Source organism: Myiozetetes cayanensis, unplaced genomic scaffold (genome assembly GCF_022539395.1).
Source record: "Myiozetetes cayanensis isolate MyiCay16 unplaced genomic scaffold, myiCay2020 scf1, whole genome shotgun sequence".
Lineage (NCBI taxonomy): Eukaryota > Metazoa > Chordata > Aves > Passeriformes > Tyrannidae > Myiozetetes > Myiozetetes cayanensis.
In genome coordinates, this window is record NW_026086604.1 from 25360121 (window position 1) to 25382961 (window position 22841).

At 35.5% G+C, this 22841-nt stretch overlaps 1 protein-coding gene across 1 annotated transcript in view; it reads left to right on the forward strand.

Annotated features, from left to right (window-relative positions):
* The window catches only part of CNGB3 (cyclic nucleotide gated channel subunit beta 3), a 61087-nt gene that overhangs the window by 21573 nt on the left and 16673 nt on the right, over positions 1-22841 (forward strand). The window contains exons 4-10 of the mRNA XM_050317635.1: positions 8619-8773; positions 10196-10384; positions 11811-12019; positions 13882-13932; positions 14391-14477; positions 16147-16211; positions 19671-19793. Coding sequence (XP_050173592.1) covers positions 8619-8773; positions 10196-10384; positions 11811-12019; positions 13882-13932; positions 14391-14477; positions 16147-16211; positions 19671-19793 — 879 coding nt within the window. The remainder of the gene's footprint in view (positions 1-8618; positions 8774-10195; positions 10385-11810; positions 12020-13881; positions 13933-14390; positions 14478-16146; positions 16212-19670; positions 19794-22841) is intronic.

Below are 22841 nucleotides of genomic sequence, written 5' to 3' on the forward strand. Positions count from 1 at the left end.
GCTTATTAGTGCTTGCTATACACTAGTTACAACACATCAGTTCACCAAGTAGATGCATCTTAGTGAAACTATGTCCTATCACAAGAACAAAATCTCCACACACTGGTGAAAAAGACCCAGTATCAACCCTCTGCAGTCTCCAGAAAGCCTTGATTCCTGTCGGGACACAAGAAGGTGACACTCATGGCGCTAAACTCCAGTCAAACTGAGATGAAGTAAAACAAGGCCAATGCTGGGCCTTCTGAAAAATCCCAGTTAGAACGCAATTACAAACACATTTTATAAAGAGACTATATATTTCCTAATTTTTTTCCAGCTAATCTCTGCATTACTTAAAATTGTAAACAGAGAGAATGCATCCAGTACATTCTTTAAGCTTGGCTTTAAAGACATTAATGTGTTAGAAAATAAAAATACTTTCCTTGGCACTTATGTTCCTTCTGCTTAGGTATTCTTTATTTTCAGAGCCTGTCACTTTTAGTTCTTGGATTTGAATTTCTGCAATGACTACATGGAGAACCTGAAAATTAAATAGAAAGGTGATGGTGTGTGGCCTGTACCAAAATGGGTTAAACTTGTTGTAATTATTGCTGAGATGTGTTTCCCTAGAGCCTTCAAATTCCGTCTGTTCTGTAGGATGTAGTTATCCATGTTATTTAATGCCATTCAGTCTGCATGACAATCAAGTAGGTAGCCTGAAATTAAAAAGATAGAGAATTTGGGAGTTTTTCATTGAAGATTAGGTGAAGTGAGTAAAGGGATAGGAATGTCATTATACAGACTAAAATGCTTCTTTTTTTCTTCTTTCATGTCATTATTTTAAATTATATGACCATAATATTCATATATATTCATTTCTGGCTGTATAAATGGAAGAAATTTTTTTTTTTTTTAGAATACATAAGAATTTGTAATATTTTGTCACTGATTTATTTCTTTAATTAAAAGCATTTTGTGCAAATCCTCCATTGACTTAATATTTTTCAAAGTAAGAAGCAACCTTTTTTGTAAAGGAAGAAATTATAATTTATTCAGAATATTATCTCTGCTATTATCTGTTGAGTCATTCTCAGGGAGAAAACACAAAGCAGTGAGCATTGTGACAGGTGCATTACTGTGTGCAATATAAACCATTAATATTTAAATTTCAGTTATTTAAATCACATTTGTACCAAAAATTTGCAAATATATCAGGGTCTCTCTTGATAAATCTAAGAGGCATATAAATCTAAGACATAATGTTTACTATTATTTAGGAAAAGAAAACTGGTTATTACTTCGTGACAAGTGTAAGTAATCATACCTATATTTAATTTGGTCCAACATGTTTTATTAAAATACCATGTCTGCAGTTATTTATTCGTTTTCCAAATATGAGCTATTTAGGTCTAAAACATCCTATGTTGTACAGCTCAAGAGAGGACCAGAGGAAACAGTGACAGGTGAACACTTGAGGGTGAGATGAGAAGTCAAACAGATCTGGCAGTCCAATCTTATTCAGTGCCCTGGGTAAATGATACTCAGGAGGAGATGTGTGATGATCTGTGTCTGCAGGAAACATGCCTGCTTTGTTGCTGAATTCAGAAAAGAATATATCAGAGGCCTGCAGAAGGGGAAAAGATGGCCTTAGAGAGTGATAACTGGAACTCGTATCAGAGGATTGGATTCTTTCTGTCTCTCTCTCACCATATTTCTTTGTGATCCTGGAAAAGGTGAATGAAGTGAGTTTCTACACAGGTTGCTGTATAACAGTTTGCCACTAATGAAGGTAAAATTGCAACAAAGAGAGTCACACCAAGGTAATTAGCATAGGTAACATTAGTATATGGCATGAAGTTCAGCAGAAAGAAAAACAAACAAACAAAAACCACAAATCCAAAACCACAAACAAATAAACAAAAAAGTGAGAAAACAAAAATGTGCAAACAACCAAAAAGTGATATAAAAGAGAAGGGGCAATACATTTTATTCCATGTCCCCAGAGCATAGGACAAATTTTACTGAAAGAGATTTATGTTGAGAAAAAAAAGTAAAATAAATATAGTAAACCACTAGAATAAATTCTTTAGGAAGGTTATGGAATAGCCATCACTAGACATGTTTAAGAACAGGTTAGACAAGAATCTGTCAGGTATACCTCATTCTGCTTTGAGCTTTGGGCACTAGGATTACAGGATGTCTCAAACTTCTCTACAGTCTTATGATTGTATGATTATTTTAGAGTCTGTATGAAAACAGATGGGAAATGAAAGCATTTATTGAAAATTAAGTTTTTCTAATTTGAGACTTTTTGAAATGTTTTAAAAAATTCACTACGGGAAATTTTATGGTGTTTTAATTTTAGCTTTTAATTCCCTGGGTATTAATAAAAACTGAAGAATAGAAAATCAGAAGAAGGATTTGTGCTGTGCTGCCCATGAGCTCTGTACAACACTAGATCATACTCTGACAATTTTTTTATGTAGGCATAAATTATTATATGCTTATACAAATAAGTTATGAGTTTGAATTTAAATGTGTTTGAATGCAACAGACATTATATGTATATGATAAGAAATATCTTTAAAAATTCCTGATAAGTGGAAGATATCCCAGATTGATTTATTTACTTACAGATAAGAAAGACGCAATGACTTCCTTAGAATATTATGCCTTTGTTCTAAAGCAATTAATATTAGAAATTATGATGTTTACATCATAGTAAAAATCTAGTGCAATTAAACAACTTTATATCACCTGTTGCCTTAAAGAAAGGTGATTTTTTTCATAGCTAATTCATACCTTCAACATTTGTACTACTTTCTTTGCATAGTTCCTACTGCAGAATTGTTAATTAAAATAAAATCTTATTCACATTTTAATCTGGTATCTCAGTCAGTGTTCAGCATTGAGACAGACTTCTCCTGAGAGAGAAGTGTAAAGAAGATTAGAGGATTCAAAGACACTTGTGACATAATAACTAGGATGATGTCAAAGCAGCTGTTGTGACAAATCTTTGAACTAAACAGGAGGAATCTCATGCAGCCCAGATTATTAGTTTTCAGACTTTACTCCAACAGGAAGTTTGTTCTGAGTCCAATACGAGTAAATAACTCTGGCACACAGTACCTTCCTCAAGTGCTGTTGTTTCCATAACTGCTTTGCTTTATGAATACAACATGAGACCTGGGAAATGCACCCAAACAAGCATGATTTCTGTACAGACTCTAAACTAAGGGAAAGTCATACATTCCAATGGAAAGTTTTATTTACATGTTGCCCACATGAAGCTTATAAATGCTTATGACCCATTCTTGCTTTTATATATATATATATATATAAAACCAAAACCAACCCAAATATTATGATATGTTTACATTAATGAAATATGTAATAAAACATATAGTAGGACAAAAGTAATACCAGTTTAAAATCAAATTTCATTGTGAAGAATAACTCAATCCTAAAATAAAATTAAAATTAAAATGTAATTTGTTCTTTTTTTTATTGCAAAGAAAATGTAATATAATGCCAGTATTTCAAAACAGGCAGCAAATAGAGAAAGTCATAATCTGTATCACTAAAGATGGGACTCTCTCAAACATTTTCACTTGTCAGGGGAGGTTCAAATTTGATATTAGAAAAAAAAATTCACTGAAAGAGTGTTTAGGCTTTGGAATAAGTTGCCCAGGGAAGTGGTGGAGTGACCATCTCTGTAAGTGTTCAAGAGGTATCTGGATGTGGTACTTGGGGATGTGGTTTAGGAATGATTGTGGTGGTGCTTACTTGACTGTTGGTGATCTTGAGGGTGTCTTCCAACCTTGATGATTCTGTGACTAAAAGAAGAGATGGTGGATCAAAGGAAGATACTTGTTCCAAGACTACTAGTCTTGGAAATTAAAAATTGAATTTAGAGTTTTTTGAAATTCAATGGAATCTAATGAGTCAACAACTTGTTCCGAGACTTTAAGACATTTATCTTAGAAATTCACTTTCTTATCATTTGAGCTATTAAGATTTATGGTAATAGCAGATCTGATGGTAAGAATACAGGTGAAGTCACTTATTCCCTTTCTAAACCTTTTGTATAATTCAAGTTTGTTTGCTGAAAAGGGTCTCCTGTCATGCTGCATAGATTCTTTTGCTTTCCTGGGAATCATAGCCTACGACAATTTCCATGATCCTAACTAATACAATCTTGAAGTCTGTCAAGCTTGCTTCAGTTGCTACTCACATTAAAAGGCTTCCTAGAATTCCGGTCATTAAGTGCCTAGAAACTTTCCTCAGACCTTTAACTCATACTAATTAATTGTGTTTCTATTCACATTTTTTTCTTCTTACAATATTCTTCTTACTGTTCTGCAACTCAAACACTTCTTTTCCCTACATGGTTCTTCACCAAAATTTGAATTTACAGACAATGATTCTACTGCCTCTCAATCTGCTTTGCTGTCATTTTTAAAGCCACATTCCCAACAGCCCTGGCCATTCTAAGAGACTTTATAGAGTTTCCTACGTGAATTCACCTTTTGAATACAACTGGTCAAAATTACTCTCACATTGGCTCATATCCCAATATTAATGTTTCCTTCCCTGACCATATGTCATATGCTTTCTGGAGTTACATTTGCACCTGTGTTTTTCATAGCCAGATTACATAGGGCTCATAGGCATCTTGCTGTTGACTAAACACTTGTATATTTATCTTGATGATCCCAGCACTTACAGAAGAAATTCTTACGCTTTGATTCTTAGTACATGTCCGCAGTATGGAGCATTAGATGCATTCTCATTTCTATTACTTAGACTAAATAATTCAAATTTTCCAGGATAGGAATCATTCCTACTTTTTAATCCTCCAAATCCAATGTCCTATGAAACATCATTAGTACACAACTACGTTTTGTACCAGCATCATGAAAGAAAATATTAAAGCTCACTTCTAAACTCCATCAGCTTCCTGTGCAGGTAAAGCAGAAGGATAGGCTCCTTTTGCAGGCAGTTCACAGCAGAAACTTATCTCAGTCATTCTGACCCTCTCCTCAGGGAAGCCTTCCTTTGACTATAAAGGGAGCATAATCAAAATAGTTAAAGTTAGCTTTTTGGAATACCTCTGTTCCTATGCCAAAATGATGGCTGATGTTATTTTTCTACTACTAGGTCTACTAGTAATTTAGGATGTGTGAACTTAGGCGTGGAACTTGGGGCACATAGAGAGTTCTGGTTTCTATGACATTACTATGGGATTGTCAGCACAAACTGAGGATATGTTTTTGAACCAATACATTTTGCAATGCCTGGAACTACATTTTTCTGACATTTTTCTGTCTGAAATCTTTCTCAGCCAGACAATCATGTTTTGTGGACATCTGTATAGCTATGCATTGTCACATCCTTTTGAAAACTCCATAATTTATTCAGAAAAACAAATAATTTGTTCAAGACACAGGTCATAAATACAATCATAAATCACAATGCATGGCTCAATAAATGCATTAAAAGCTTTATTGCAAGATCAAGAACTCTATTTCCATGTAGTTAGGACAAAGTTTTTCAAGTGCTACCAAAAAAAAAAAAAAGAAAAAAAAAAAGAGTTATAACTGAAATCAGCAAAAAGTGGTATGGTATGGATTTTTTTCAGGCAGCAGCATACATTTGTGAAATACATTTTCTCAGGGGTTTCCTACTACACAAAAGATTAAACCAATCTCAGGTATTTAGTGTTCATGGCCTAAAAGCAAGAAGGGATTAAAATCTTGATTGTAATTTAGAAGAGGGTAAACCTCATTTATTCTGAAATAAGTATTACATTTCTTTATTACAGTTTATTTAAACTCTTAACACAGAAAACTTTCAAGTCACAATACTTAACAGCTGTTGCATACATTAGCACACTCAACACAGTATTTCCATAGCCTGTTTCAAGTCCGTATTCTTTCACTATGTGTCTAAATCTTTTCTCATGGCATGGACAGAATTGAGACACTGTTATTTTATTCACTAAGCAATCAAGTTTAAACCTACAAGTTAAAAAAATAAAACCTACAAGTGAAAAATATCAGAAAACTGCATTATTATTATTATTATCATTCTCATGTTACATATGTTGCTATTGTTAAACAAAATATGTTTGAGGTAATAACAAGAATATGTGCATAGCACATGAGTTGTGGTCCTGACTTTCATTTCCTAGGCCACATGAAACTATTACTTCTTCAGGGAATAAACATTTTCACTCTGTAAAGGACTTATGGTGTAGTAAGTAATATAGACCCAGGCCTATTGTAACACATTGCACAAAGGTCAGGTATAAATTTGCTTAAAGAATAACAACTTGGAGACAAATCCCAGTACCACCTGATGCGAGACAAGTAGTTAAGTTTATTAGAAGTGATTTAGTCAAGTTTTAATGGGCTTCATTAGCCAAGGCAATTTAAAGTGCACCTCCACACAAAGTGAATGTACAATGAACATCTTTGAATTAGCTTTGTTCAACATGTGGCCTCTTCCACATGTATTAACAAGAGAAAATTTAAAGTAAGCATTTCGTTACTAGAGAAAAATATAGGAGGAGGCAGTGCAAGCCAAATGAGAAGTAGGGCAAGGAAAATCAATTTCTCATCAACTGTGGGGTGAATAGCTTTAAACTAAGTCACATAGATTCTAATCAGTACCAACAGAAAAATGCTTCCTCTGTACTACACTGCAAAGATATAGCACCAAATTCATGGTACAGGAGACTTCAAATTTTGTTGGAAATTCTGTGAAATAAGAAGAAAATACCATGCAATTTATAGGTCCCTAGAAAGCAGACAGAAGGGGCCTTTGGCATGACACTTGTGATTAAGTGTATTCAGCTTCAAGATAGCTAATACCCTGAGCAAGTACAGCAACAGCGAAAACTAAGAATTATTTTAGATTCTTTGCATAGAAGCCAAAAAACTAATTGTGACATGTTAGCTCAAAACAAGAAAGGATTTCATTACATTGCAGACAGCCTGAGCAAAGAGAATATGTGACACAAAAGGAACTGTGATGAGATTACAAAATGTATCAGAACTGCTTTGATTAATCTTGTCTGGGGAGTTTTAAGAAATAGACACTACACAAGACTTAAATTAGAGGAATGACAAGCATATAATTCCAAACTTCTGCTTCTTCTGCTGCTTTGAACAGCATATCTCCACTTCATCCAATGGTTTTACAGCTGAAGGATTTTCACATGCTTAAATTATACTTCCTTGGACACCATGATGTGTGTTGTGTCTCCAGAAAACTGTGCTGCTCAAAAAGCTAACTCTAACACTGTCCTTTTTTTAGTTACACCTCCTTCTGTTAGGAGCTTTGAAGCAGGTTTAGGTCTTGAGGAGATATGGTGTTTACTCAAAGATCTCTTCGCAGTGGTTTTCATTTCTTCTCTACCCGAGATGCTGTGATACCGCTTTCCCTCTACTCACCTTTGGGAAGATTTTCTCAAGAATCTGGTCATTTCAAGCATAATTCACTCTTGGTGCTGCTTCTCTTGTTGTAGTATCCACATCTCCGTGGTATTTGGGGCGTTGGGAATAGATTTCAGGCATTTGGTACCAGGGTAGCAATTATGACCTGTGTGGGAGGAAGCCTTGAGCTGCCCTGTGCCAGTCACAGGAATTTCCACTCAGCTCTACATCAGTGTGTCACAGCTGAGAAGTATTGAGTCAAGGTACAGAAAAAAAATCCCATATCCTGGTCTCCACATAGAGGAAGTCCAAATGTGTAGCCCAGTTGCCAACTGAGTGACACTCCAAAGCAGCCCCAGTCTGCATAATCACACAGTAGCAAGTAACTGAGGATGAAATTTCAAATATGAATAAGCCCAAAAGAGTTGATCAAGAATCACTTTCTATTTGACTTACCAGCATGCATAAATCCTAATGAAAGCATTAGTTTCAGTGCAGAATGTGAGTTTGCAGGTGTTTGAAAATCAACAGGCCTCAGGTTTGAACAAATGCTGTGAGTGCTGGAGTATCAGCTCAGTGTTACTATGACCCAGAGTAAAACACTAGCACAAAAGGAAGAAACCTCAGCAAGAAACATCATTGTTTTGTTTTCACTGAAAACAAATGTACTTTTTTATCTCATGTTAGCCATAACAAACAGTAAAAATCCTAGATGAAATCAATTTTCCCAACATTAGGAAGCATCAGGTAAGCATAGTCTCTCTTCCCCCACCTCCATTTCAGTCTTTAGCTCAGTTTTCTCCCATCATCATTAGGACATTAACATACAATAACGAGCACATTTTTATGCACAGATGGGAAAAGCATGCCTTGTCACTTAGTGAAAACATCAGATTAGCTCTAGGCTTTACACAGTCACAGAACTTGGTGAAAAGCAGAAGTGGGAAGTCATTAGTGTAATGGGCTATACAGGGTACCCTGATCTCCTCTGCATGAAATAATACATAAACTGCTGCTGGCACAAGCAGAAAGCAAGAGCAGGTAACATAAGTTTCCTCTTAGCATGAATTAAGTGATGTGAAAAAGCACTGTGCTCAATAAAGATCTAAATATCTGACTTCAGCTCGGAAATGGAATAAGAGTTGTTTTCTTCCATTGATTTCCAGTACATAAAACTTTATTTCTTTTTGTTTTAATTAGCACACAGAAGCCAACACCTTCAGATTTCCAGAGAAATGAGTATGCTGAGGCCCAGCTTCAAGAGATTTTAAAAAAATTACGGGAAAGGGCAACTGTCTATAAGGAAAAACTGAATGACCCAGTGCTGTCTTCACCTGAAGGCAGTCCTACAGCTTGTAAGTGACTCTCAAAATAGCTGTGAATTTGTTGAGCTTAAACCTGAACATTATTTTGTGGGAACAGAAAATACTGTGATAATTTTTTTGTAAGTATAGTGTATTTATCCACTAGAAGGATCAGTTTGTGCCCACTGAATTCAACTTATCCATAGTTCTCTACAATAAGCCAGGTCCCTAGGTACAAGCTCCCTTTGAACTCCATCACTGAAGAATTTGGGAAAAAAACCTTATAGAGGTAGTATCTAGAAACTTCCCTGTCAAGAAGCTCTCTGTATTTTAAAATAGCTCCCAAATATGTTTATTCATGGAGATGAATCAGAGACACATGAAGAAACATACGTATATTATGAGTGGATATTAGTCACTCTGATATGAGATCTGCTGTGTAAATAAAGTAAATAAAAATCTTAGCCTTGACAACAATCTTCTGGGCACACCGAGGACTTAGTCTAGGCTACAAATAGATCAAACTCAACTGATGTTAATTAATCCTTGATTTTTTACAAAATATGAAATATAAAACAAATCCGTATTTTTCCTCTTCAGAGGAAAGTCTGATTTTTTTTTGCCTTTTCACAAAGAATTCAATGTGGTGGTTTTATGTTCTGAAACTTTTTAGAATCTGTTTATATCTTATGTGCTTTTTAAAAAACTGTAAAAAGTGGTTCCTGAAGAACTGTAAACTATACCCTCTGATAAAGGAATCCTGTTTTCTTTAATTATTTCTTTGCTCATTTACCTCTTTTATTCTCTTTATAGAACTTAAAACCATTTATTTCCTAAATTATTACAGATCTAGTTTGCCAGTTTACTTTTAAGAATGTGTATCCTAACCAGAGTTAACAGCACACATGTGTGAACAACAATAACCAGCCCAAAGATGAAAGAACTGGGCTCAAAGGAGTGCCACAAAACTTTTATAAGCCTAGAAATATACAAAATCATAGGCTTCCCACTGGTTTCACCTGCTGCATCTTGTATATCAGGTCTCAGGAGAGGGGAGAGATCAGCCCATGGCACAGGTGTCTTTGCCTATCTCCATTCTCACTGCATTCATTCTTTGGAACAGTCACGTAAAAAGAAATGTCCAGTTGCATTAATGAATGCTGAATTATGAATTAGCCCTTTCTTGTCAGTCTTATAAAAGGTATAACTTGTGGGCACTGTTCAGGGAAATTATTATACTCTGTAACGTAAGTGCCCTGTTCATGATAGCTGATGCACATGTTTAAGCCAGTACTGATTTTATTCTCCAATTCTTTTTCTAATGCATTTAGTATAATAAAATGTCATTCTAGTCACTGCCCAGTGTTTTTAGAAGAGATTTTAACATGGTTAAGTTCTTGTTCATGTCAAAACAGGGTGTGGTTATTGAGTCATTATTAAAATACCACCCTTTGTGGCATCTTATGTGTCTAGCACCAAAGAAACCACCCCCACCAAAAGAAGAAAAAAAAGAAGAAAAAAAAGAAGAAAAAAAAGAGGAGGCAGAAGCAAAGCCAGAGGAGGATCATTACTGCGATATGCTGTGCTGTAAATTCAAGAAACCTCCACTGAAAAAATACATGGAGAAACTGCAGCTACCAGACACCATAGACTCATACACAGGTAAATTAAAATCTATGCAGTAGAATGGGGTAAAGACATATTGAAGTGACTTGGTGTTACATAGCACCTATGAGACACCATAAGATACACATTCCAGTTTGCAACTCAGAGGGATGCAAAGGTCCTGCCCTAAACATCTTTCCAAACAGGAAAAAGACGTGAAAAGTGACATCAAGTTGGGGGGAAGTGTCGATCATCTGGAAAGCAGGAGGGCTCTGTAGAGGGACCTGGACAGACTGGAGAGATGATCTGATTCCAGCGGGATGAGGTTCAACAAGGCCAAGTGCCGGGTCCTGCACTTTGGCCACAACAACCCCCTGCAGTGCTACAGGCTGGGGACAGAGTGGCTGGAGAGCAGCCAGGTGGAAAGGGACCTGGGGGTGCTGATTGACAGAAAGCTGAACATGAGCCAGCAGTGTGCCCAGGTGGCCAAGAAGGCCAATGGTATCTTGGCCTGGATCAGGAATGCTGTGGCCAGCAGGAGCAGGGAAGTGATCCTTGCCCTGTACTCAGCACTGGTGAGGCCACACCTTGAGTATTGTGTTCAGTTCTGGGCCCCTCAGTTCAGGAAGGATATTGAGGTGCTGGAGCAGGTCCAGAGAAGAGCAACCAGGCTGGTGAAGGGACTGGAACACAAGTCCTATGAGGAGAGGCTGAGGGAGCTGGAGAAGAGCCTGGAGAAGAGGAGGCTCAGGGGAGACCTCATCACTCTCTACAACTACCTGAGAGGAGATTGTAGCCAGGTGGAGGTTGGTCTCTTTTCCCAGGCAGCTATCAGTAAGACAAGCTCTGCCAGAGGAGGTTTAGGTTGAATGTTAGGAAGAAATTCTCTACAGAGAAGGTAATCAGGTATTGGAATGGGTTGCCCAGGGAGGTGGTGGATTCTCCATCGCTGGAGGTATTTAAGAGGTTGGATGTGGCACTGAGTGCCATGGTCTAGTAACTGTGGTGGTAGTGGATCAATGGTTGGACTTGATGATCTCAGAGGTCCTTTCCAACCCATCTAATTCTTTGATTCTATTCTATGATCAGTTGTAAAGATGGTACGCACAAAATGGCATGCAAACCAATCACAGTCATAACCCAAGTTTCTTGATCTAGAATTTGTACCATTTATTAGGGTCAACTAATTCTTTTGTCAGTTATAACACACGTGAACAGCATGCAAAATGATAGTACTGAGTTTCTTCAGATGAATAAATTTCTGTATGCTCTCATTATCTCATCTTTTTTCCCATTTGCAAATTCCTTGTGTGACTCCTAGTTTCATCTATATCACTTTAGCAGTATGTACCCTTGAAAAAGGGAGAATGCTAGATTGCTCTGGGCAGAATCATTCCCAGAGACTGCAGTAGAATAAATGTGTCTAAAAGAATGACAATAGACTCTAAGTTCATGCCTGTAAATTCAATGTGTTTTTTTTCAGATCGCCGTTACGTAGGATGGCTCATGCTTGTGACAATCGCCTATAATTGGAATTGCTGGTTTATTCCCCTTCGCTATGTGTTCCCATATCAAACCCCAAGTAACATAATATATTGGTTTGCCATTGATGTCATTTGTGATATCTGCTACCTCTGTGATTTACTGATTTTCCAGCCCCGAGTGCGATTTATAAAAGGGGGAGATATAATAGTAAGTGCTAGAAGTGGAATTTCCATAGGTAGTAGATGTGTGTTAAAGTAGAATATAGAAATTCCTCCAATCTGATGCTTTTTCTTCTCATTATGTCAAATCTGTGTAAATTTTTTGTTTACATATATTCTTCTTCATTGACCCATATATTCTTCTTCATTGACCTCCCATTCTTCACTGATTTTCTATTCTCCACTGACCTTCCGTTCTCCTGTGGGGGAAGAAACGTAACCATTGCCTACATTCTTAAAAATAGAAAAAACAGATTTGAAAATAACAGAAGAGAGCAGTTGAGACAAGCATATAGCTCTCAAAAGGAGTAAATTGGTGAAGTTTTACTTGAAGCAGTGATTATATCACATGTACTCATGCATATATACATGTTTGTATGTTTGTGTGAAACTTTCACCTTTCTATTCCCCTTATACCAGAATCATAGTGCATATTCTGCTAGGGTTGGACAGGATAGCATGTTATGTAAAAGACTGTGAGATCGTGGGTTTATTTTTTTCTAAAATCAGATCAAATCACTGTAATTTTTAGGATAGTTTGAAAATAATTTATTTGATATATTATCTTTTGGGAAAATATGTACATTCAATTTTAATTCTTGCTACTCTTTTTGGTTTATCTTTTCTTAGAAAAATGCAAAATGAAATTTTATACAAGTATCTGAAAAAGGTTGAAAGTTTGCCCTTAACATATAAAAAGGACATCTAGAATATTAACTTTTCTTTAAAATCTTCCCTGCTTTTGATTCTTTAACCTCTTAGAGGAAAAAAACAATTTCAGAAAAAAAAAAATTAGTTTTGATAACTTCAGTGTGACATTACTGTGCCCAACAGACAGAAAATTCAAAACTACATATCCTCAAATGTAATTTGGAACTAGCCTTTACAGTGCTTTTACATAAAATTTTATACATTGTACATACACAATATTAGAGATACCTTTACAGATAAAGCTGTGCAAATATCCTTTGAATAGATATTAAATGCAGTGCAGTGTAATGTACTTTCCAGGCCAAGACATTCAGCAATTGGTAATCTTGCCTAAATCCCACAAAACTCAACTTTTATGAGCAAAGTTAAAACTCTAACATGGAAGGCTTACATTGTGTTTCCCTTGAAGCTGTTTCTACAATTCATAGATTTTAGTGCACAAAGACATCATCTACTGCCTGATCTCCTGTGTTTAGTTTAACGCTTAAACTGATAATACTGAAAGTTGGCATGAAAATATGCTTAAGATTTTAAAGTTCTTTTAAAAGTGTCTCTGATACAAATACAAAAAGTATAAAAATAGATACTTGTGATTACCCTTTCTTATTAAGGTATTAGCCTGAGTTCCCATGAAGAACAGTTTAAAAATAAAAAGCTAATCATTGCTAATGAATGCAATGATGATTATTATAATGCTAATAATGTTATCATGTTAATGCTAGCTTTTCAGGAGCTAATTTTGTACAACACCATCAGAAACATTCTTTGCATTTTTCTTGGAATCACTGCAGATTAATGCAGTTTTTCACCCTGAAATTGGAGGGGTTTGGGTCAAGCACCAAGTGGTACAGATGTCTTGAGAGCGAAGTTTTTTGTAAGGAAAATGTAAGGAATAGATTGGAAAAAAATCAGTCAAATCCGAAGCCTCATTTTTTCAAATAGTTCTAATAAAATCAGATCTATTGTAAACTGGACTAATAAAAGTACTACTTTTCCCACCATTCATACTTTTAGACTATCATTAATTTAACTGTCATCATCCCTACTATCAGCAGATAATTATTATTGTCAAGTAGCAGAGGTTCATTCTTGACATTCTGTTCTTGACTTTGCCTTTTTCTCCATTCATTATCACTGTAGACAGACAAAGTGGAAACAAAGAAATTCTACCGCAGCTCGGTAAAGTTTCAGGTAAGTAAATCCTGTGTAACTGATATCAGTATGAAGTTCTTTGTGCTCCTTCAGATTGCTTTAGGCAGCCTGGTTTTAGAAGCTGAAGGACTTTTAAGGCATGTTTGTGGAGTGATGTCCCCATCTCCGCTCACCAGCCATATGCCTAACACTTTAGTTTTATCAGAACTACAATTGAAATAACAGTATGTATTAATAATCAAATATATGAGATACTATTAATAATCCCCATGAAACAGATCACAATCTCTGGCACAGAGAATTTAAAAGCAGGGCAGAGCTCTTGGTGCTTTCAAAGAGATGATCTTGCCTGTCAGTTCTTTGAGAAGCTACATGTTTAGCATGCTGACTTTTCAAATATTATTGAAGTCATGATTCAATCTAAGTAAGTTTTTGACAGCAAATAAATGCATGATGATTACTATGAAGTTTAAATTGACCTCTCTGCTCTTCAACAGCTTGATGTGATATCAGTATTGCCATCTGACATTTTATACTTCTTCTTTGGATTTAATCCAGCACTTAGAGTAAACAGGATGCTAAAGGTAAGGTCTGTGTTAATGATGGATGGCTAACCATGCATAAATGTTTTGCAACTCAACAGAAAGTCTTTTATAATATTTAGGAATATGAAATTTATAAATTGTAAAATATCTTCAGGCTAAGATACAACATCAGTAAATAAACTAACAAAAAATATAAACTATAGTCTAGCCAAATTAAGCGTTTATTCTCTTACTTTTCTTCCAGCTTTTAATTCCTACTTTCAAAAGGTATTTTGTGATTAAAGCTGGTTTTTTCCATAATTTAAATGAGATTAATCTCAAATTACCTGTTTAGTTTTCAAAGATTTAAAAAAACCCCTAATTAATGACAGTGATTTTTCTCTCTTCTGTTGCTTATGACTCATGTTTAAAAACAAAGGAAGGAATTCTAAGGACAATATAAACTATGCACAGAATATTTATCAAGCATAAACCCACTTTTTTTATTGAGTCCAAAGACACCTGGAATTGTGTCTACAAAGGGATTAGAACATGGTACATAGCAGGCTTCTCTGCAACTAAATACATTCCCCTTCATACAATCAATATGTTGACGAAGAATCGTCTTCCATTTAACATTGTGGGGGAGACACAAGAACTCTGAGAATAAACTGAGGGTGTTCTTCACTTCAATATTCAACAAAATTTCAACATTCCATAAATCAGAACCAAAATAATATGACAGAACGAAAAGTTAGATAGGACCTCATGTTAGGTAAACAGATGTGTACTGAACAAAAACAAAGAAAAAGGTTATATACAAATATTAAAAGCTACCACTAAAGGTCAATGACAAATACTTAACAGGAAGAATTTGATACAGCTGCAGTTGATACCACATAGAATCATCTAGTATGTGGCTGTTGATACATATGGTCACTTACTGCAGAATTACTGGAATTTCAGAAAGAGAAAAAAGGAGGGTTAGTGCATATAATTCTCTGTGATCAAGTTGTCCAAGTAATTATATACACTTGAGGAAATAGAAGTCATTTTATCTGCAGCAGTCTGACCAAATCAGCAAGGTTACTTCTGTAGTCAGATTAATGAGACAATTAACACTCAAAAAACCACATTAAACCCAATTTTTATCTTTGCTTTTCAGTTCACAATTTAGTTAAATGTTTGTCATGGTTTAGGAATGGTATTCTTCAATTTAGTACTCCCACTAAAAACCATGTGCTGCTCCCCCCCTCTCCAACTGAGACACAAAATGCAAAGATCACTTGTTGAGATAAAAACAGTTTAATGGAAACAACAATGAGATAAGAAAATGAACAGTAACAGCCACAATATTAATAACAAAATATATGAGAGAGAAATTATTCACATGGTAAAACTCCTCAATAATAGATAATACCACACAGCTCCCCCTACCACGTTTTCTCAACCAAAAAGAGCTGCTTCTACCTGGAACAGAGTCCATTTTCCCCACCCCCAGCAATGAACTGAAGTGGTACAGAATAACCTCTGGTTCCTAGCCATGCCCTCTCCTGGCTACTGAAAAATTAACCCCTGTCCTGTCTGTAACCAGGACAATGTCTAAAGAAAGTTTGATTATTGAAAAATCCATTTTCAAAATGTGTATGTGAACCAATGTCAGTACTATTATAAAAAGATGCATACTAAAGAATAGTGATTGGATTGTTTTCATTTTTTTCCCACTCAGCATAACACATTCTTTGAGTTTAATGATCGTTTGGAAGCTATTATGGAAAAAGCATACATCTACAGGTATGTGCTGATAAAACTTGAGTAGCATTCAGAGCTGGGCACAGAATCCATTTCATATGATCCAAATCATATGATTTTATGAGTTGTCAGTTAAGCGCTGGATGGAATATGATATGTCTTTAACTGTTCAGTTTAAGTTTTTTAAAATATGTCTTTACTGTAACCTTTAAAATCATATATGTAAGGCTTCACTCACATGTGAAATCTAGCTCAGTTCAGTTGGCCTGGTTCAGGCAAAACATTTACCAAACTGAGGCTCCTGCCAAAATTTAATTGATCAAAAGTATCAGAAAGAAGTTTCTTTAGTGAAAGAGCTAAAGAACAGTTTCTTTAGGTTGCTAGTAGCAGTTCCAAATCCTCAGTAGCTGTTTATTTGTACTTAATCAGAGTTATGACCTTGAGCCTGTGTCAACATTTTCCTTCAAACATGCTCTCCCTATGAACCTGGCATACACAGAAACTTGATCCTTCGCTGCGTTGACTACACTGGGAATGAGGACCAACTCAGCACAATTCTCAAACAGTGATTATAAATGTTGTCTGCTGAATTGTGTTCTCACTTTCTGCATTGACAGGAAGAATTTTGGATGCAAATTTATGGCAAGTTTCATAGGTCCCTCAGCTGTCAGTGATGCTGCTAAGACCCAGTGAACCCATCTACTCTGTCACCATTATTGTCATCTACAGTCAATGCCATCAGCCCTAGTTTATCTTGTGCAATTCCTATGCCAACAGATTCTTTTCCCTGTCCCAGTTTTGGGGCATGTATTGTTCCTGTGTGTTGCTGCTGCAGAAACAAGAATATGTTGTTTACCATCTTACTCTATTTCAGAGATTTTTGTGCTAAAATGGTACAGTTGATATTTATAAATTTAAATAAGATGTTTTATGAAATTTTAAAACTAGTTATATGTGAAAAGGAGGTTGAAACGTCATGTCTTTCTTATTTTCATGTACCTGTAAAATAAAAGAGAAGTTTGAAAGTTCTATGAAAGTATTTTTGAGATGCTGACCTCCATAAAGCTTATTATTGTATAATAATATGTATAACATTATATAATAATATATATAATAATATTATATAATTCCCTCTCTTTTCAGTTATCAAAGGCTCTTTTGTGGTTTGATTGGGTTTCTTTTATTATCTTTTTTTTTAATTCTTGTTGGTTCAAGAGAGAGTTTTTCTGAATTTCCACAGATGTCACTTTCTGAATCACTGCATCCCTATCTTCTCCATTTTCTAATTTAATTAAAAGAATGGGCTTTCTTCTGCTTATGTCTTTTAACTTTTTCTAATGTTTATAAGTTTTAAAGGTAATTGGTTTTAAATTAATTAGTTTCTATATTTTGTCTTTTGCATTTTGGAGTAATAACTCAATGACTTTCCTGTATCTCCTATAATGTTTGCAGTGAGTACTGGAAGATAAAAGTTTTTATATACAGATCGTTCTGGGTAAAGTAACTAGTTTGTATATAACAATAGTGTTGTGTCTACATGGATTTCAAAGAAATGGCAACAAACTTGCAAACTCATTTTCACTAAAATAAACAGCTTTGCAAGGGACAGAGTTTCACATTATATAAAAGCATGGAATGGGAAATGATTATTCAGAGGACAAGTTGAGAAAGGGATGTGAGCAAGATCTCACTGGTCCTGTGAAATGTATACAATAGATGGAAGGACAGAGCCAGGTACTCTGCAAAGCTCTTTGCCTTATTAGACATTTCTTTAACATGATTTTTGGGTTGAGTTCCACAACTGTGTGTTGCTTCTGGTGTCTTTGTTTCCTGGTCACAGGCCCATTTAGATTTTCCAGTATTAAATCACTTGCAGAATGTAAATTTCAGAATCTAAATATTACAAAGTGAATCTATTTTCTACCTCATACTCCAGAAAACACCAACTCCTGGTTTTGCTCACTGGCAAATGGAGAACAGGGGTAGTTATATAGAAGAAGAATAGAAGTGGGAGCTAAAAAGTCTTAAAAAGTCAGGCCTTTTGTGCAAACTACTGCATTTTATTTTAATGTAGCAATGTTGCTTTGGTCTGAGATCCTGGTATAGTCATAAATTGAGCAATAAGTCACCAATTACCTAAATAATATCAAACTAAACAACTAAATTTCTACATGGCAAGTGTATGTGCCTGGGTGGATTCTCTTCTCAAACTAATTAGTCTGAGTTTCTAAGAATAGAGCTGGCAAAAGTTACTTACATCTTATCTACCCATTGTGATAGATTCAATATGTGTATAGAGAAATATAAAATATTTTGTAGCAAAGGCTTCCCGAATCTTCACTCAGATCTCAGGAGTCCACTTGAATGGAATCAAACTTGTTCACAAGACCCTGTATGGTCAATATTGCAATATTACTAGATCACAACAGCTATCTGTTGTTCTCAATAGCTTGCAATCCTAAACAGAACTGTTTTGGAAGCACACCAACTTTTAAACAGAGAAGTGACATTCATTTGTCAGCATCACAAAGAAGAAGAGTACTCTTAAGTAGATTGCTTAATGGCACGGAGAGGTCAAGGAAGGCATGCAATGGTACCTGAAGAACCAGCAAAGGAGTGCATAATACAGAACTAATAACATTAATGGTTGATATTATCTCCCATTAACTTGGTTTATAGACCCAACATATTTAGATGTTATTAAATTTTCATAAAACCACATACTCAGTTATTCTGGATTCCATACTGCATTGAATTCTAACTGTAGCAGATAAACTCACTACATATCAGCTTCTCTGTGTTTAGGGAAGTCCTGTACTTTTCCTGCTTGTTTATCCCCTGCTTGTATGAATATTTGAATGGAGACTTAAATCCAGGAGATCTTTCTTTTTATCCCCATGCACTGAACAGAGGATATACAATGAGATCATTATTGTATTAAACAGAAAGCTGCTTGGTGCTTAAGTAGTTCATCACTGGTATTCTTCAAAGAACTGGTCTTAAGCATAAGAACTGGGATTAGGAATGAGGTAACTCCTGGTGTAAACACTAAATCATACTACTGAGAGAATCTATTGCAGGCTTCTTAGCACAGCTCTTGCAAAACAGTTCATTCTTGACCTCAGACGTTTCTTGGCTTTGGTTCTCAAGTTTAGAGCCTATCTTGAAGTGAGTTTGTCAAATGCACTAGTTTATACCTTCTAGAGTCATTAATATAGCTTCAAATTTCTATAAATACTCATAGCCATTTAAAGAAGCTGATTATAAACTCCTCAGGGACCCATAATGTAAAAATCACCCCATGTCAAATATTCTAGGAAATATATTTATTTGACCTTATGTGAGAGAGAGACAGCTATTTTTTTCACAGAATCCATACAGGTGGGGAACTACTTAGTAGATGCTTAAGATTAACAGTGTTGATCCAATGAAGGAATGGGTTCTATATTAAAAGGAAGGAAAAATGTAAGTTGTTTTACAGGAATCTGTTGACTTTTATAGGGTCATTCGAACAACTGGATACCTGCTGTTTATCTTACACCTTAATGCATGCCTCTATTATTGGGCTTCAGACTATGAAGGAATTGGCTCCACTAGATGGGTGTATGATGGCGAAGGAAACATGTAAGTCCTTTTCTCTTGCAAGAGATTTTTGTTCATTTTGGTCCTTCCTGCCTCCCACTCCTTTTCCTAAGCCTTTGCTTGCAGAGTATGCCTTTACTTTACAAGTGCTTGAATAGCAAACTTTTAGCATCATGACTGCTGATTAGCAGCTTTCATTACAAGCATATTGGGAGGGCAGGTGCAGTGAATAATCAGTTTACCACTTTCAGCTTTTATAGGTTTATGAGTCAGTGTAAAGCACCAACTTAATTAAACATTTAGAAAGTAACAAGGGTCATAAATTAAACTTACTGATTGCATATGCACATGGGAACCATTCAAAAGATTGTATGCCAATCCCTCGAAGGAAACAGAGGAATAGCTTAGTGAGTTTTTTGCTGCCACACAGCACTGTGCCACTAAAGTGCAAATATTTTAATCCCTCTACACCGTGGTGATTGGTCTGAAAAAATTCCACCAACTTTTTCTCATCTTTTGGGAAGATCATGCTTAAAAATGTGGCAGAGTGTTACCAGTGGGAAGGACTGGATATTGGCACACTTTTCCACATTCTCCTTATGAGAGCACTAGGTTGGGCACCAAGTAAGGAACATTTTTTAAGACGATTAAGAGAAACTAAGAGAAAAATAGCAAAGTCATAATATACTTTGTGTGTAGTTTTATAAAAGCATATCTCATAGGTTCAGCTCTATGAACATTTAGTTATTTAAAAGGACATCATACAGTTAAAGCCACGAAAGCTTAATTTGTTCATTACATTCTTTGCAAAACCGTATATAATATCTCACTGCTGTCATAAACCACCTTTTAAAGAACTTTTCACCTTTTTCTTGGAGATGTGCTCCTGTCTGCAGTTTTGTCAGACTTCACAACTTTGATGTGAAGTCACTATTTTGAAGGATAAGAAAATAGGCTTTGAAAGAAAACCACATTTTGTGTAAAGCAGCACTGATTTTTTTTTTATAATTAGGGTTATATCTCAAAAAAAATTACATGTCTGAAGTTTTCACACACCACTAACATATGCAACTTCAGTACTGCAGTCAGGCATTTGAAAGCAGGGTCATGGAGCTCAGTGGAACTACTTATGTAAACAAAGTTACAGACAGGTATTTATTTTCAGAATCAAGGCTTACAGAAATCTGACAAGAAACGTGCAAAACTAATTTCTACTATAGACATTTTTGTTAATGTCATTCTTGGGAATTTTTGCCTCATAATTAAAAATAAAGTAAGTAAGACCAAAAAACCTGAAAATTCTGAAAGTAGAGTTTATTCAGTCTTCAAGTTTTTTAATGCTTCTTCAAAAAATCTAGGGAACAGAAAAAATAATTGGCATTTCACTCAGAGGAACAATTGGTAGAAATTATTTATTAGTTTGATTACAGACAATGCATTTGTCTCCAGAGGCAATGGCCAGATTTTTTTAATATTTTGTGATATCTCTTCCATGAGGAGACAAAAACATTTCTCAAATGAAGTCACACTGAAATCACATGGAATTTAGGGTAGATTTATTTTACAAACAATAATAATAAACTGATAATTCAAGATCTGCATTAAACTGAGATGCTTAAATAAAATACATATTAGGATATGCATATATCCTAACACAAGAAAGCTGTAAACTTATTGGAGCAAGTCCAGAAGAGGGCTACTAAGGTAGCCACAAGGCTGGAGCACTTGTCTTATGAAGACAGGTTGGGAAATTTTTGACTGTTCAGCCTAGAGAAGAGAAGGCTCTGGGGAGACCTTACAGCAGCCTTCCAGTACCTAAAAGGGCCTACAAGAAAGCCATAGAGGGACTTTTTACAAGGGCATGGAGTGATAGGACAAGGGGGATGGCTTTAAACTGAAAGAGAGAAAGTTTAGATTAGATTAGATATTAGGAAGAAGTTCCTTACTTTTGACAGGGAAGCACTATGTGAACATCAGTTACAATTGGAGATGCATTCTGAATTTAAACCTATCAGATAAGATACTTTTGGTTTTCTAGGTATTCATTTGTTTGTAAAGCAGGATTTAAGAACAATATGAGGAAAATCTGTCAGGAAAAGTGACCAGTGCTGCAGCATATGTTATGGCACAACATAATTTCTTTTCACATAGTATTCAGGGTTGACAATTTTTGAAGAAAATAGTCTCACAAAGAATGGGAACACATTCAGAAAGAAGATTAGGCAAACATAGCTACCTAGCTAATTTTAAAAAATGACAGTAAGCAGTTTGACATATAAACAAAAATTCTAGTGGTTTCAGATTACACTGACCCAAAGCAAATGATCCGGTACTGATTTAGAGGCATTAATGTTTTATGAAGAATCCTTGCTGTGTCCATAAAATATTGCTAGTTGTGGCCAAAACCAGTTCTTAAAAATGTCAACATTTCTAGGGTACTTTTTTTTTCTTTTCCAGGCTAAAAAGAATAAACAGAAAACAGATTCCTTTATCAGTTTGATTACATATATATTACTGAGCAGGCATACTAACTGATGAATAAAATCCATAACTAACAGCTGTACACAACACTCAAACCATGAGAAAAATTACCAAAGCAACTCTTTTGCAAATCTCTGCTATCTCTATTCTTTTCCAGTCCTTGCCCAGATTCTAAAGTGTCAGTGTCAATCCAAAAAGACTTGAGTTTTTTGCAGGGCAGCCTTCAGTCAAAGCCTTTGACCTGACATGCAAAATGCAGTCTTTACTTTACTTTACTTCCCTACAACACACTCAAATTAGCCACACAAGCTGTTCCCAGCATTAAAAGTGCACTCATGAGCTTGATATAATTAGGCAGACAGACCTCACCCTTTCCTAATGCAGAAGTGCAGCATCACTAATGCAACACCATAGTGTAGAGTCTATGTAAGCACTGCAGCATGATATTGAAATGGCCTCTTAATTAAGTGGAGAATTTGAACTATACATGTTTATTTACAATCTAATTTAACTACCTAAGTAAGAGATCAGTCTCCCTAATTCCTGAGGAAAATGGACAAATCCTTTAGAAAAGGATTCAAGGCAGGAACATAACGCCATTGTTCCTAA